At 36.6% G+C, this 16,056-nt stretch overlaps 1 protein-coding gene across 1 annotated transcript in view; it reads right to left on the bottom strand.

Moving 5' to 3' along the window:
• Nucleotides 1–16,056, bottom strand: part of LOC140159988 (uncharacterized) — a 59,958-nt gene that overhangs the window by 3,354 nt on the left and 40,548 nt on the right. The window contains 11 exon segments of the mRNA XM_072183255.1: nt 372–516; nt 2,073–2,124; nt 2,611–2,679; nt 4,315–4,383; nt 6,874–7,020; nt 9,076–9,239; nt 9,919–10,160; nt 11,192–11,349; nt 12,595–12,730; nt 13,889–14,086; nt 15,789–15,995. Of these exon segments, the coding sequence (XP_072039356.1) occupies nt 372–516; nt 2,073–2,124; nt 2,611–2,679; nt 4,315–4,383; nt 6,874–7,020; nt 9,076–9,239; nt 9,919–10,160; nt 11,192–11,349; nt 12,595–12,730; nt 13,889–14,086; nt 15,789–15,995 (1,587 nt within the window).

Raw genomic sequence — 16,056 nt, 5'->3', positions numbered from 1 at the left:
ATAACCAATTGTCAAAAGAATAAATAAATATTTCATCTATCATATGATCATCCGCTATCTTTGCACCAGATCTGTTGGAAGTCACTACAAAATGCTAGTTCCCTGTTGCTGGAAACCAAATAATACAAGTCATTAAATGATAAAGAAAGGTCAAATCCATGGGCTATTCCAGTTGAAATCCATGCACCCCCTATGGAAGACATGACCTGCTGGCTTAATCTCTCACACAGGGAGTATGATTTTCAAATGGGGTCACCTGAATGGGTTACTCCAATTGAAATCTACACCCCCTGTGTGTGAAATTAAGGTCATATCTTCCATTTGGGGAGGTGGATTACATCTAGAACAGCCCAATAGCAAGACAAACTTACATCTTTTCTTATCCATGAACTGATCCATCTCCCAAAGATTAGCGTGAATGCGTGGTTTTTTGATGCCATGCCAACGAGCAATGCGTTTTAGCACTGTATTGTAATATTTGACAAAAGTCTTGAAGGAACCAGCATGGACACGAGACTGAAGGAAACAAAAATGTGACAAAAGTACATCATTAGTAGCAAGAAAAGACAGATTAATAAGGCAAAAAAAAAAAAGGTTTGTCTCAAAGCTTGCACGCGCATTTGTAAAATTGCTCGATTTGACATAAAAGAAATGCGGAAATTTATTTTTATTTCAAATTTTTTTTTTTTTTTTAGTTTTTTGCCAGAAAAAATTGGCGAAAATCAGACTTTTTCGAAAAATACCATAAAAAAGTCGGGAATAAAAAAAAAAAAATTGCATTTCGCATTTGTTTTCAAACCACTCGTGAGCTTTGAGACAAACCTTTTTTTTTTTTTTTGGCCTAATAACAATTGCATATCCCCTTGTGTGACATTTGACCTCAATAACTCAAAAGTTTCCCTCATGGCTCTCGGGATATTTTGAATCTACACACCCCTGGTTGTTACTTCAAGCAAAAAAATTACATTAATAGTAGCCATAATGATTGCATATTGATTAAAAAAGGTGCATAACTGTATATATTTATCTTTGTTGATAATAATGAAGTTCAGATACCAAGGACTCATGTGCACTTGGTTTATCCCGATTCCATGCTCGATCTCGCAGGTTTTCTCCGGGATCTCCGGTTTCCTCCTGTATCGCAAAAATCGGTGATTAGTTGTTTGGATATCAAAACTTCCTTCACCCAATGGAATTTGGGGAGCTGCACAGATAATTGGTGGATGTTACAATCTAAATGCGGATAGGTGTGCGCCGTTCGGCAGCAACCTAGTTGATGCGATCTGATTGTGATGATTCACCATTGCAGCGAAATTACAGCGCTTTGAGTCCTCTAAGATCTGGAGAAAGGCGCTTTATAAATCCAAAATTTATTTATTTATTTATAAGGATAGGGCCAAAAAAATAAATGCATACACCAATGCATACATTGCATATTTGTATTCAAAAATCATTGAAAAATTTAAAAAAATTCAAAAATAATTTACGATCAGCAGTTCAACCAGGGAGCTTACTATATCACTGGAGTAACAAACAAACAAATTGTGATAGATTCCGGTGCTACAATGCTACATGCAGGGGTGTGAGAGGCCAAAGACCAAAAACGAGGAAAATCACTAAAAACAGCGTAAAATCAGGGTAAAAACACCAAATATGGGCTGAAAATAAAATAAAAACATGTAAATTTTGGCAACAAAAAAAGAGGAGATTGGCTGAAAAGAGGAACTCTCACATCCCTGTACATGAGCTCAATCTATGACAGGTTATTTGGAAACCAACAGCACATGAGGAAATCCAAAATCATGTGTGTACAACTTCTTCAATTTGTGTGATTTCATCATGTCTTTTTAACTTTGTTCTTTTTTTGAAAATACCAATTTAGCTAAATCTTGGGGCTTTTACCTACAGTAACTGTATATGAAAGCTATGAAACTAAAGATGGGGTTGCAATGTAACTAAATACAACACTTTTATGTACACATCTCCTACACATGCTAAGTAGTAGAAGTACTTTCATGTACTTTCATAAAGTCTAAACCCAATTCTTTGAAGATTCTACAAATCACATCTACCTTTTTGATGACTTTCTTCAGCATTGATCTCACTATCCAGCCTCGTATGTATCTGTAAACCAAATTATATTACAATTTAAATACAAATACATTATACACATCAATTTTCCAAAACTTTCTTGTTAGCCCTAACAGTCAATCCCAATGACAGACCATGTACAGTCTGTCTACTTAGAAGTACAAACCAAATCTGTGGCATCGGGGGTCGATGCTCTGCGTCACGCGTGACGCAACGCATAAAGAGCATGGTGCACAAATCGCGCAGCAGTTGGCGCGCTAAAGAAGCATTGCACTGAAATAATTATTCTCATACCTCCAGGTCTATTTACTTTGTACTTCTATGTGGACAGACTATAGCATCACATGTAATACCTTCAGTAAATAAAAAAATGTTGCAAAATGTAAAATTTTCACACAAATCGACTGCTCAGTGCCAGAAGTGGGTAAGTGCAATAGCTGCCCTGTGAACATTTGGCAATTTACACACAGTATATTGGCACTGAGCAGTCGAAATGTGCATTATATATGTATTGCATACCTTTGAAGTAATATTGCAGCTTTCCTGAACTGACCTCTGGTAACACCCCTCTTCTCTCCATGAAACATGCTGAGGTATCAAATAATCAAAATTATATAAATGGGCTATTCCAATTGAAATCCATACACCACCTATGGAAGACAAAACCTGAATCTACCACACAAGGGGTGTAGATTTCAAATGGAGTCACCCATTTAGGTAACCTGATATGAAATTCACACTCCCTGTGTGGGAGATTAGGATCATGTCTTTCATAATGGGTATATGGATTTCAAATCGCATAGCCCAATGTATTTATCTATTTGTTTACTTCTCTTGGTTTGCCCATGGAATAAGTATATAGAGCACGTAGTGCGATGGAATTGAAACTCTGTTCGTCGACGTGAGGCCAGGCGATCGTCACGCTTGCAACATGTGGACGTAGATGGCAGCAGCATTTTTCTTTAATTAGCATATTCGTGACGTCATGTTAAAGTAAGTCTCTACAGCACTACGCATATTTTTTTACGTAGCTTTTAGTACTATCGTGGTGGCAGCAGCATTTTTCTTTACTTTTCCAAAATGGCCCCGCCCGGGAGACGCCATTGGACGCCATGTTAGTGCAGGGTAATACACAGGGAAAGGCGACGCTGTCGCCACCTTTTTGTATTGCGCTAGCATATGAGTTGCAACGGCCTGGTTTGCCCTTTAAATTGGGGTTGCCCTGTATTTGTTCCACTGTAGTTTTTTATAATTCACTGCTTAAGACCTGTGTAATATTTCATTTGCCATAATGCCCCAATAACAAGGAACATAACATTTAGGTCTATTGACTGAAATCCTTAACTGTTGACCAGAAAGCTGTGTAACTTATTTGCCATAAAACAATGGTCTTTTCCTTTGAAAAATTATTCTCCCAAACTTCACATGTTTTCAATGAAAAAGGAAATAATCAACGGATGTGTCATATCTTTATAAGGTCGAAATCACCTCAATTCTATACTACTCAACACTAATCTCAACATCATCAAGATATACCCGTTATTCGAACTTAAATCTAACCCCAACCCTCAACTTTTAGGGTGCACTAGTGGAAATTTAAAAATGAGATTTCTTTCAAACTGATGAGAATTGGACAAAACTATGTGTGAAAATTTTCACATTTCTATGAAACTTTCTCATCCAAATGAATGAAAAATACAAATTAACATGTCAACAATCTGTCACATTGTAATATTGTGTTAAATTTTATCATTTGTGACACGATCTGGTTCATGGGGGGCCAAAGGAGGCATGTTTGGAAATTGAGTTACTGTATATATTACATTATGTATACAATAGGCTATCATTTACTGAAAATACTAAAGGTCTAGCATAATTGGTTCTAAGAAAATAGACATCAAAAAATTTCATATGTATTTTATTGTTTTATACCTTTATCTCAGTTTCAAATTTGCTGCCTTTGGCTCCATGGACCAGATTGTGTCACATTTAAAACAATGTGACCAGTTGTTGACACATTATGCGAAAGTTTCATAGAAATGTGGAAATTTTCAATTCTCATAGTTTTGTCCAATTCTCATCAGTTTGAAAGAATTCTCATTTTAAATTTCCACCAGTGGTGGCATCTCTCATTCAAGTCACACTGAATCTTGCAAGCTATATGACGATAACATTTTTAAACATTTGTTTGATATCAAGTGTAATTTTCAGCTCAATACTTACTCCCAAATATCAACACTTGGACCAATTCGTTTTAGGTAGCTTTGGGCTTTTCGATTCTCCATCTCTTGTCTGGAAGTTCAAGAACATAACAAGAACACAGTCAAACAAACAATGCAACAAAAAAGAAGACAAACAAGAACAAGATTGTCAAGCAATTGTGCGAGAGATAAAAACATAGTCCTGTCCTGTTCAGGACCAGGCACTGAAAGGAATCGATCACCATCTCTGAAGTGCCCAATCAACCTGAATCAGTTAACTGATGATGTCTGATAGTTTCGGACGAAATGTTGAGTTAACGAAACATACGTTCCAGTATTTGAGTTAATTTATGTACTTTTGTTTCGCCAACTAGATAAATAAATCTACACCAAGACGTCTTTCTATACATCAACACTTTCGATCTCTTCCTTGGTCTCCTTTCCAATCTGTTCAAAAGACAATTTTGATAAGGATTCCAAACAGCAGCACAGTAAGTAAGTTGAGGGAAAATAAGGGCTGATAACAAATTCTAAGGGTAGAAATTAAAGATAGAAACCATAAGGGTAAGGGATGGGATTAAGGGTGTTAAAGATGACAAAACTCACGAAGTTTGTTGTGGTTGATGGTTCAGTCAAGATCAATGTTATTGCTATTGTACTCAAAAATTACTTTCTGTGAATGTTTAATGAACTTCAGTGGGATACAATTAGTGGATTTTTTAGCGGGTTCGTTGTCGGACAAGTTTAGAACTTTCGAGCTTTAGGTCAGGAGTAGCTCTGACTTCTTCAGGACAAAGTACCTAAGTTGTTAGGTACTTTGTCCTGAAGAAGTCAGAACTATTCCTGGCGAAAGCTTGACAGTTCTAAACTTGTCCGACGGCGAACCCGCTAAAAACCCACTAATTGTTATGAATTCCCGTCGTAAAAGCCTATCCCACAATTTCAGTGGGATATTATATATTGCAGCAACTTGAAATTTGTATTAAAAAAGCATGGTATCATGACTATAAGGAGAGAATTAATGAGGTTGTCACCCAGGTTGTACCAGCTCCCAATTGATCCTTCTCACAAGAGATATTAAATATCATAATTTATTCATAATCTGCATGTCACCTGTTCAGTGATGATTCCTCCCATTTAGTGATCACTCCCATTTATTCATTATATACCTGGGCCATGCAAAGCAAGTCTCTAAAAATAACTGTCACAGATTTTGAACCATTTTGCCACAGAATGCAACAAGACACTAATAGTATCATAAATGATCAGAGTACTTACACAAACAGGTGTATTAACTTGCTTTATCATGTAAAATTAACAGATACTTTTCATGCTGGCTTAATTTGCATGCATATCTGCCAGTCACATTATTGAAAGTGCCAGCCTCCAATTAGCTTTTCTTTATGCCACAACCATAAATTCTTATTCAGTGGGTGTGTAAAGAATTCACATAATTTGATTGGTTATCGGATGTATAATATCGCACAATATCGGATGTATAATATCGCACAATAGCGGATGGTGATATTAGACAGCGCGAGAGCCGCCATGCAAAGACGGCACACGTGTTGATCCTCAATGATCATAGTGGATAAAAACTGGCATTTGCTACATCCAAAATAAAAAACTTCAGTGAAGAAAACCTCAACTTCCATACAGTTCATTACCAAATTATAGTAAAATGTTCATTCAAACTAAGTAAAATGTTCATTCAAACATTGCCTTTAGATAAATTTCACTTACAAAAAGAGAGCTCCATCTTCTGAAAATCCTAACAAGAATTGAGGGTCTGTTCCCTCTTTGCTGGTGCGTTTTTTGTCAAAAATACCAGTAATGACAAGAGAGCTGCGCCATTAAGCAAATCTTTACGGTATTCACCCTTCGCATGGATCCACCATCTTGATACCAAAACGAGGCACTCACTGCAAACGCATGCGCAAATGTGCATTTTTGTTTCTAGCAACATGCCAGAAAGCCATTGCAAAGCGTTCAGGTTGATGAAAGCATCCATGCGTTTGACATGCATACCCACACACAGCATGCACATTGCGGGTAGAACCTCGTTTTCAGATGACAGTGCGAGCGGCGAATAAAGTTACATTCCACTAATTGTATTCAATAACATAGTTTGGTGACATACTATTGTTTCAAAGCAGTCCATATAATTTGTTTCTCATGCTTTTCTAGCAACGTGCCAGAAGGCCTTTTGCAAAGCGTATGGGTTAATTAAAGCATGCATGCGTTTGACATGCATACCCACACACAGCATGCACATTGCGGGTAGAACCTCGTTTTCAGATGACTGTGCGAGCGGCGAATAAAGTTACATTCCACTAATAGTTTGGTGACTTACTATTATTTCAAAGCAGTCCATTTGTTTCGCACGCTTTTCTAGCAACGTGCCAGAAGGCCTTTGCAAAGCATATGGGTTAATTAAAAAAGCATGCATTTTGTGGGTAGAACCTCGTTTTCAGCTGACCCTGCAAGCGGCGAATAAAGCTACAATCCGCTAATTGTGTCAACATAAATCAGTCGCTACTAAGTCCAATCAAGACTTATAATACATAGTTTGATGACTTACTGTTGTTTCATTGCAGTCCATTTTTCTTGTCGCATCCTCTCTCTCATCAACTTATCTATCATGTAGTCTCTTTCCCAGCTTTTGTCCATGGGACCTTTATGTTTGATCAGGGCCATGTCTCTTTTCCAAATGTGTTCATTGTAGTTCCTGTAGATCAATGACAAACATATAATTACTAGAAGAAGAAAATACTTTTTATGGTGCGAAGAACACCCAGCCTGTTCTACTGGGCCTGACCAATCTAGATTTTGTGTGTTGGGGAATTATTTTTTGCTGTACAGGGTAGTTAAAAAATTATACCCACTTTTGACAACATTTTTTATCTGCTTCCTGAAGTTTCATTTACATAATTAGTAAAGTAATTCTTGAAGCACAAGTGGTGAAGAAATCTAAGAAATAGTCTTTAGAATAAGTTTTAAATGAAATGCTAATTTGAATAAACAGGATGAAAATTATCCTTGTCCACAGGTAGCTCTAGTTAAAACATGTGTTTCTTACAATTCCTTCCTCACATTAAATGCATTAACATATCCAATTATTTTATTAACCACAATGGAAGGTCTAAAATCTAAGCATAAATCATATTCACCAAACTCACTAATCCACCCTGATCTGTTGAAATTAAAAGCTTAGGACTAATCCACAGAATGAAATGATGATAATTTTGTATCTCCCTCAGTAATGCAATGAACCAGCTATTTTCCACAACAGAGAGTAGCAAATTTGATTTGTCCGTATAACAAAGTTGTGATTTTTCTGGCTTCTTTCACTTAATTGCTCCTGATGATACCTTGACTATTGTGTAATGATATTGGTTGCAAACACATCAACAAAAAATAAGTCCCCCTCCCAATATTTCATCATAGCATTGTAAGGTTTTGTTTTGTAACATAAAACTAACTTTGAAGTAATTATGACTATTTACTAAATGTTGTGTGAAAATGAAAGATGTCCATGACTTCAGGGCTGAATGAGCCCATATTGAAGACAAAAACTGCCCTTTTCAAAAGTCACAAAATAGGCCTATACTTGGCACAAAAGTTGATTCATGGCTTGTCACTAATGAAAAATCCATGTGGACTGTGGTTGAGTGCAGTTTAAAATCCTCACCAAGTGAACATTCTTGATCATTCAGCCATGCAAATCCCCATCTTGATGCAGAGCTCAGCACAGTGAGTGGCCGGTAAGATGGTCAGTCTCATTCCTTGTCCCAATACACCTTACAGTTAACAAGCATAGGCCTACTTTGTGACTTTTGGAAAGGGCAGTTTTTGTCTTTAATTTGGGCTCATTCAGCCATGAAGTCATTGACATCTTTCATTTTCACATAACACTTAGCAAACAGTCATATAATTATTTCCCAGTTAGTTTATTGGAACAAAGTTTTATTCTACGATATTATGACGTAATTTTGAGAGGGGGACTTATTTCTTTTGATGTGTGTAGGGTCCGATTGCTTGATTCCATGAATTCGTCACCCTAAACATGCTTGATCTTAACCCCACAGACTGACTGATAATTTCTCACCATTTTACCAAGTTCTCGTTCTAGACACGTCTCCATCGATGCCACTCTCAAATTAATATTATCGAAGCAGTTGTCTTGTTTGTTTCTTTTAACATTTATTGTAACATAACGATGGAAAAACGGTTAAAAACTTTGTGTAAACAATAGGGCAACACATGTTTTGAAGAGTTACCGAGTAGAGAGCCCGAACAGCCAATGCATCGATCCGCATTGATCTATTGAACAGTATTGATCTATCGAACTGCACTGTATGCATGAGGGCGCTATACACAACTTTGACTGAACTTGCATGGCACTTACAATGTGTTTATATAATATGTTAACTTTTTAAGTTTGTTTTCAAGATATAAATATTTGCTTGTATTTAATGTGTTTTTCTAAATGTTTGACATGTTTTTAAAGTGCAATATATATTCTTGTACCAGGGAGGCTGGGAAGTAAGTGGAATGTATAATGTATTTGTGTGAGTAAGTTTAGATGTGAGTATTTTCGGAGTGACTTGTTAGGTGACTGCTTACTGCACCAAGTATGATTGTGAGTGTAATGTTGCTCATTTGCCTGTAGGTAGCAAGTGCTTGAGTTATTAAACAAGTGAGTGAGGATTTCTAATTTGGGTTTTTTTTGCGGTGTGAATAATTTTAAATTAATTGATTACATAATTTACTGTCATCTTACCTTTGTCTTTCCAAGTCCTCCTTTCTCTTCTTTTCTAACCTCTCTTTTCCCTGTCTATTCATATCTTTCCGATATCCCTTAGATGAGGATTTGCTAAACAAATTCTGAATGCTAACTTTATTCTTAGCTTCTTGCTGTCTTTTGTATTCCTCTTCTTCAACAGACTAAAAAGAAACAATTCAACATACATTACGTGAATGCTTTATCAATGTACCAATAAGCAATTACACATACATTATGTGAATTCTTTATCAGTGTACTTCTTTACATACACTAACCTATTGCGGGCATGCAAGTGAAATTTTGTTCAACTCTTTTGCCTGTGAGAAATGTTCATACTTCTTGTTTACTAAGAGCATATAATTTTAAGTTTCTCAGAGGTATATTACCCTGATGCTGTGGAGGCTTTTTGGCAAAGGGGAGAAAAAGAAGGAAAGAAAAAAGAAAAAAGATTGCATTCTAAATATGAGGAATGTCCTTCTGATATCAAATATTTTTTGAAATTTGCCATATAATACAAATTTTATGGCAAATTATTAAAAAATTATATTTTTAATATTCAAAGTAAACTTTATAAATCTAATGATAAAAGTGTATGTAGCTGGGAGGAAAAGCCGACCATAATTTTAAAATTTTGACCTTTCAAGGTCTTTTGGGGAAAAATGTATATCTTCAATACAAAAGGTCAAAATTTTTCTGGGCTTCTTTAATTGCTTTAAAACATTGTCACAGTAAATAAAAGTTTGAGAAATGAAATTCATGATTCATCATGAATCTTTGAAAATATTAAATTCAAGTCAAATTGCTTCCAAATGAGATATTGGTTGGAAACTGTATACTCACTCGATCTTTAACTCCATAAACATTCAATGGCCGTCCCTTCCATTCTGGTCCTGTTCTCCCTGGTGATGATGGACGTTGAGGGACAGGACTGGCAACCCTTAATTCCTTCGCAGAGGTTGGTCTGGGACTTGTTGGACTACGGGGTGATGCACTGCGAGGGCGCCTTGCACTTGCTGGTCTGGATGAGCGGTTGGGTGGTTGTGGTGACAGACTGGAAATATTTTCATCATTTACATCACCATCTGTGTGAACATTAAAATAAAATGAAAATTTGAAGCTGTGTCATGGATTGTTTCCATGGACATTTTATGGCTGAAGAAAATTAGCCCCATGAGCACTACGTACCTGCCAATCTAACATTGCCTGATTGGTCAATTACATGATATCTTTACTTAAATCACCAATCAGAATAGAGCTTTGCAAATAATTCACCCCAATTTTTGTGTCTGATAAAATTATTCTAACAATGTTGCTGATTGGTCAAATTGAAAATGAAAACTTCTTTTTGGCCAATCGGCAGGTAGTTCTCATAGGGTTAAGGAAATATAGCCCTAATCAAGATAAAACACCTTGTGTTTACCAATTGACTTACACAAAAGTCCAGAAGGCTTGCGTGATTGACAAAAATAAATTTGTTTAAAGGGTTATTTTCAGTGCAGCAAATATTCCGTAACTATAATTTTAATTTGTTTTATTTATACAGCGCCTTTCCCAGAGGATTCAAAGCACTGTAATTTCACTACCACTGATGAATCATCAGAAACAGATCGCATCAGCTAGTAACATCCATCAAATTATCTGTCCAGCACCCCAAATTTCATTGGGGAAGGAATTTTTTGATAACCAAACAACAAATTGATTCCCACTGTTACCTTTGCATTTTAATTGGAGAAAGATGTGATTAAAAGTTATTTCACTTGTTATTCTGGTAGTCGTTTCAGGTAATAATCATCTATAAATATGCAACTATTTTAAAAAACCACTTATCAGTTGAAAACACTGGGCTTAAAAATCCATTTGCTTAGAAAAACAATATCCCTCATCCAATATCCCTCATCCAGTTGCTGAACAGGCTTTTGATGAGAATATGCATAGAAGTAGAAGTAGAAGAATACACCATTTTTGCTGAAATCCAAATGTAGATACCTCAATTCCAACTGGATTCAGAAAAATAATAAATTATTTTGCATTAATCAAAATATCACCCAAGCCTGATGCCCAGTTCCATCTCATTTTGCCAGAATGCCTTGCATATTACCATTTTCTAACTCACCTGTTTTTGGTGAACGCCCATGGGGGCTTTTTGGTGAGCAGGAACGTGGGCTTGTTGATGACTGATTTTTTGCTGATGTTGGACGATGGACTACTTGCTCAGAAATTTCTTTGTCGTAATCAATTCTTGGAGATCTGTTACTTGGAGCAGACGTTGGTCTGTGTACGAAAGTAATGAACAACAAATTGTCAAGAATTACTACATTTTCTTGAAGGCCTAAGGGAGCAATTCCCCCGCTGGACAAAAAAAAAATCTCCGCTCTCCCCATGGTTCATCTGGTAATGGGGGGCAGATGATCCATGATAAAGACCTCGTTTACAGGCGGTTCCGATCAGGGTAACGCCCGATTGTCGGCTACACTTGCCTGTCCTATGAAAATACCCGACCAGTTATCTACAGCCCCCTTTGTTCACCAGGTCACTTGTGCCTGGCCGAAGATTTATCAGCATTATCTCCTAAATTTCAGCTGTTAAGGTTAGCAATTATTTTAAACTGTTGCGATGTGGTAGTTCACAGCATCTTGCGACTGGTAGTGAGCTTTGGCAACAAAAGCATAGATCATTTCATGGCGAGTGTGTAGAAGAATTCAAATATCACAGATATACTTTTGTAGGTCCTGTGGTTCTTGAGTTATGATGTAAAGAGGGCTGAAACAACAACACTTTTGTAAAACGTACATAACTCATTAACAACGACAAATCAAGCAAGTTTTCAAAGTATATGACTTGTAGAATGAACTTTCGCAAATCTTGAAAGTGTTATTTTTCAATAATGTATTGATTAAGACAATGAAAATCAATTTTTTTTGGTTGCTTCGACCAATAATACCGCGTCTACCCTTAATGCCTAGATATGCTTGACATAAAAATTTTTTTTTTGGAAGAAAAATATGTGCGTGCATAAATATTTCACTAATGAACCACAGTCATGAAATTTGCAATATTTATGTACAGGAAAACTTCATGCTTTCAGTATAGGTAAACTATCACTTCTTAAAGAGTATAGACTAGATAGATATTGACCAAAGGTACATACAGTATTCTTGTTTTTACCACAACATTGCAGTCTGTTAATTTTAGAAATAAATAAAAAAAACACTTTGCTTTCCATACTGATCAGACTATAGATGTTCTGATCACACTATGAATAAGTTGACACATGACATCATTGCCAGGCACTTTTCAGCAATGCCCAATATGTGCACGCATCATCTTTTATTCAGGATGTGTAATTTTAAACTCCCGGGATGGGGGCCACATCACAACAAGGCCACTGAATAGTGCAATTATTGCTTTGCCATCGCATTCAAAATTGAATAAATTCTAAACAATAAAAATAATCTGTATATTCTCTATCTCAAGTTTGAGCACCAAGCATTGGGAGGAATACAAAATGACACTAACCTTCTTATTAATATATTTGGCGGTGGTGGCAGAGTAGATGGACTCCTCTCTCGATCATCAAGGTTATCAGGTGTGATAGGGCGGAAATGATGACTATTCTTGCCATCACTCTGTGCTGTGCTGCCTTTTGGAGAACCTAATTTGTGAAGAAAGGAATAAAATGGTTATCATATCACGCAAGGGCAGAGTGAACCCAGACAGCCTTTTCTGAAGGAATGAATTTCTGAAGGAATGAATTTCTAAATGAATTTCTGAATGAATTTTAGAATGAATTTCTGAATGAATTTCTGAATGAATTTCAGAATGAATTTCTGAAAGAATTTCTGAATAAATTTCTGAAATGAATTTCTGAATAAATTACTGAAATTAATTTCTTAAGGGGGTACTACACCCTGCCCAATTTTGTGCCTATTTTGCATTTTTCTCAAAAATTATAGCGCATTGGAGACAAGTAAGATATGTATATTATAGGGGCAAGGACTACAACTACTGCACTTGAAATTTTATTTCAGCACAGACAACAGTTGTGGAGTTACAGTCAAAAATGAGGGAAAACCAATATTTGATCAATAAATCAATAACTACTTGCTTTGATTTGCTGAATTTTCAGTATAGTAGTTGTAGTCCTTGCCCTATAATATACATATCTTACTAATGTGCTATAATTTTTTATAAAAATACAAAAATAGGCACAAAATTGGGCAGGGGTGCAGTACCCCCTTAAATGAATTTCTGAATGAATTTCTAAATGAATTTCTGCATTTTGAATGAATGAATAAGTTACAGGTCGATAGCCAGAAAACCTAATAATAGAGTAAATACGGTATATCTTATACATCTGCATAATCTTTGCACAATAGTTGAAAATGCACATTGATCTCTCCCCTACCCCTCCCCCACCTCCACCTTTCCTATCCCCTCAGCTCCCCCACCCACACCTTTCAATGTTGATGAATATATGTACATAGAAATGGCAATGATTTTGTCCCAATCAACATTGCATTACGAATGCAGGGAAGGACGTTGAGCAATTAAGACTTTGGTGTGGTAACATTTTCTGCCAGGATTGTACATGTAATTCTATTACACAGAACCATTACCTCCAGTGTTCGAAATAAGCCCTATCTGAATGCTGCGATACAACTTTAAAAGTGTGGTGCAAAATTGTGATACCACACTGTACTGACTTTATGTGTTGATTGTCTGAAACTGCACTTCAAATTGCTCTGCATCAGATGAAATAGCACCACAACTATCAAAATGGGGTGCAAAAATAAATGCAAAGACTGATTACCTCCAAAACTTTCTCTACTCTCGCTTGGTGAGCCATATATACTGCTAACAGGAGTACTTCTAGCACTTGCATTTGGGGTACTTCTTGGAGATAGAGCTTTCTTGGAAACAGAGGGCATCATGGGAAATCCTGGTGTATCCATAAGAGGTACTGTTCTTTCAAGCCGTGTTCGGTGTTCATCTGTTAGTGGCATATAGGCTGTGCAAAATGAAAATAAAAAATAGAATGAACAATAGTATATTGTTGAATACTTAATGAACAGCAAAGGTAATGCAATGCATATTTTAATACCCCAGGCCTGTGTAGGTCAACTTATCTTCCTGCATGCCAATATTTTGTCAGGCAGGTAAGATGTCAAAAGTTCTTGCCTGACTGGCGGCTGGGTAAGCATTTTAGATCAGTGTGTCAATCAAATACAAATCGTCGGCAGAGTGCTACACTATCGTAAGTGCAGTAGAATGCAATAGCTGCCATTTGCTACATTTCAATAAATGTACTTACTTTTAACCAATAACACTAGAAAAAAACACCCAACTACATGTAAAGGTGATATCTTGGGTTAGTTTATTGACCATCAGGGAAGTATACAGAACATCAGCACTTTACAATGAGCATAACGAGGGGATTGTGCTGTAAACAATAGGTATTATACAAAAGGCAGCTATTACATTCTGCTGCACTTACGATAGTGTAGCACTCTGTCGACGAAATGCTAACTGAGCCTGGCTCAGTCTACAGTCTGTCCACCTAGAAGTACAAAGTAAATAGATCTCGAAAACTGGAGGTATGAAAATAATTATTTCAGTGCAATGCGTGTGTTATGCTTCTTTGGCGCGCCAAGTGCTGCGCGATTTGTACTTGCCGAGCGCACCACGCTCTTTACGCGTCACGGTTTTTAACACGCAATGCGTGTGACGCAAAGCATCGACCCCCGATGCCACAGGTTTGTTTTGTACTTCAAAGTGGACAGACTTAGGCTATATAGCACTTGAAAAGCTGAGCTGTTCATATCACAGGATCAAGAGCATAACTGAAGCAGTGCAATCTCTCCATTATATGTGACACAATCAAGGGAAATGAGTCGGATGTCGCTAATATTGATTTTGAGATATAGCCAAATAAAGGAAATATTTCCTTTTGTTTCTTCTTGTTTTGGAAACTCTTTAATTCCTCATATCTTTAGAACTGGTTGTTCAATTTCAATGGGGTTTTCTGCAAAATCCAGCTTTGTAAATGTTTTTTACTATCCTGTAAGAAACTGAAACTTTATTATTGCCGAGTTCCGACTGATTTTGCTTGATCGCATCACATATGTGACACAATCAAGGGAAATGAGTCGGATGTCGCTAATATTGATTTTGAGATATTGGCAAAGAAAGTGTTAAAATTCTTTTGTTTTATATTGTTTTCAGCGATGGATAAAAAGGTCGTATTAACATGGGGTTTTCAGTTTCAGAGAGCTCTTAATGTCCTCTTTAAAACCCTATGCAAAACTCATTTTCGACTAGGGTCGACATGTGACTCATTCCCCTTGATCATGTCACATATAAATACCAAGTCTTGCATTGTTTTGGGTTTTTGCTTGTCAGTACTTTAGGTCCCTGGTACAAAATGTCCACTTTCTCCCAAATCATTGACCCAAAATAAAAAATAATGGTTGCATTCTTGGTCTAATTAAAACTGAGTTTTGAGGTAAACAAGAGAGCAGCACACTTTATCGAGTTAGCATAATGTGTCCGTCAGGATATGTAATTGACCAAATTAAACCATTGAGATGTTTCATATTATTGTTTTGTAAATTAAATAGACTAAATTATAATACTATTGTGACAGTCAGTTGTGACTGCTTTTAACAGACCACAACATACAATATAGCATGATATAGGTGAAAGGAACTTACTTAATCCTATAGGTAGACTTCTCACAGACTCTGTGGATGCTGATTTCAGTCCTTTCTCTCTTCCAATACCCACAGGAGAATTTGACCTCCTGCCCTCCTCTTCCATCATCAACTTATGTGTTGGACACAACCTGGACTGTGCTGATGAGGGTCGTTCTACTCTCCTGTTGCGGGTGACAGCTAGAAAGCTCTTTGAAAGGAAGTCAGCTTCACATGACAAAATAAACGACAGTATGTTGTGAACAAGTTTGTGGACGAATCATTTTAT

The sequence above is a fragment of the Amphiura filiformis genome, chromosome 9 (genome assembly GCF_039555335.1).
Source record: "Amphiura filiformis chromosome 9, Afil_fr2py, whole genome shotgun sequence".
Classification (NCBI taxonomy): domain Eukaryota; kingdom Metazoa; phylum Echinodermata; class Ophiuroidea; order Amphilepidida; family Amphiuridae; genus Amphiura; species Amphiura filiformis.
The sequence above is the reverse complement of the archived record's forward strand: the minus strand, read 5'-3'. Positions and strand labels throughout refer to the sequence as shown.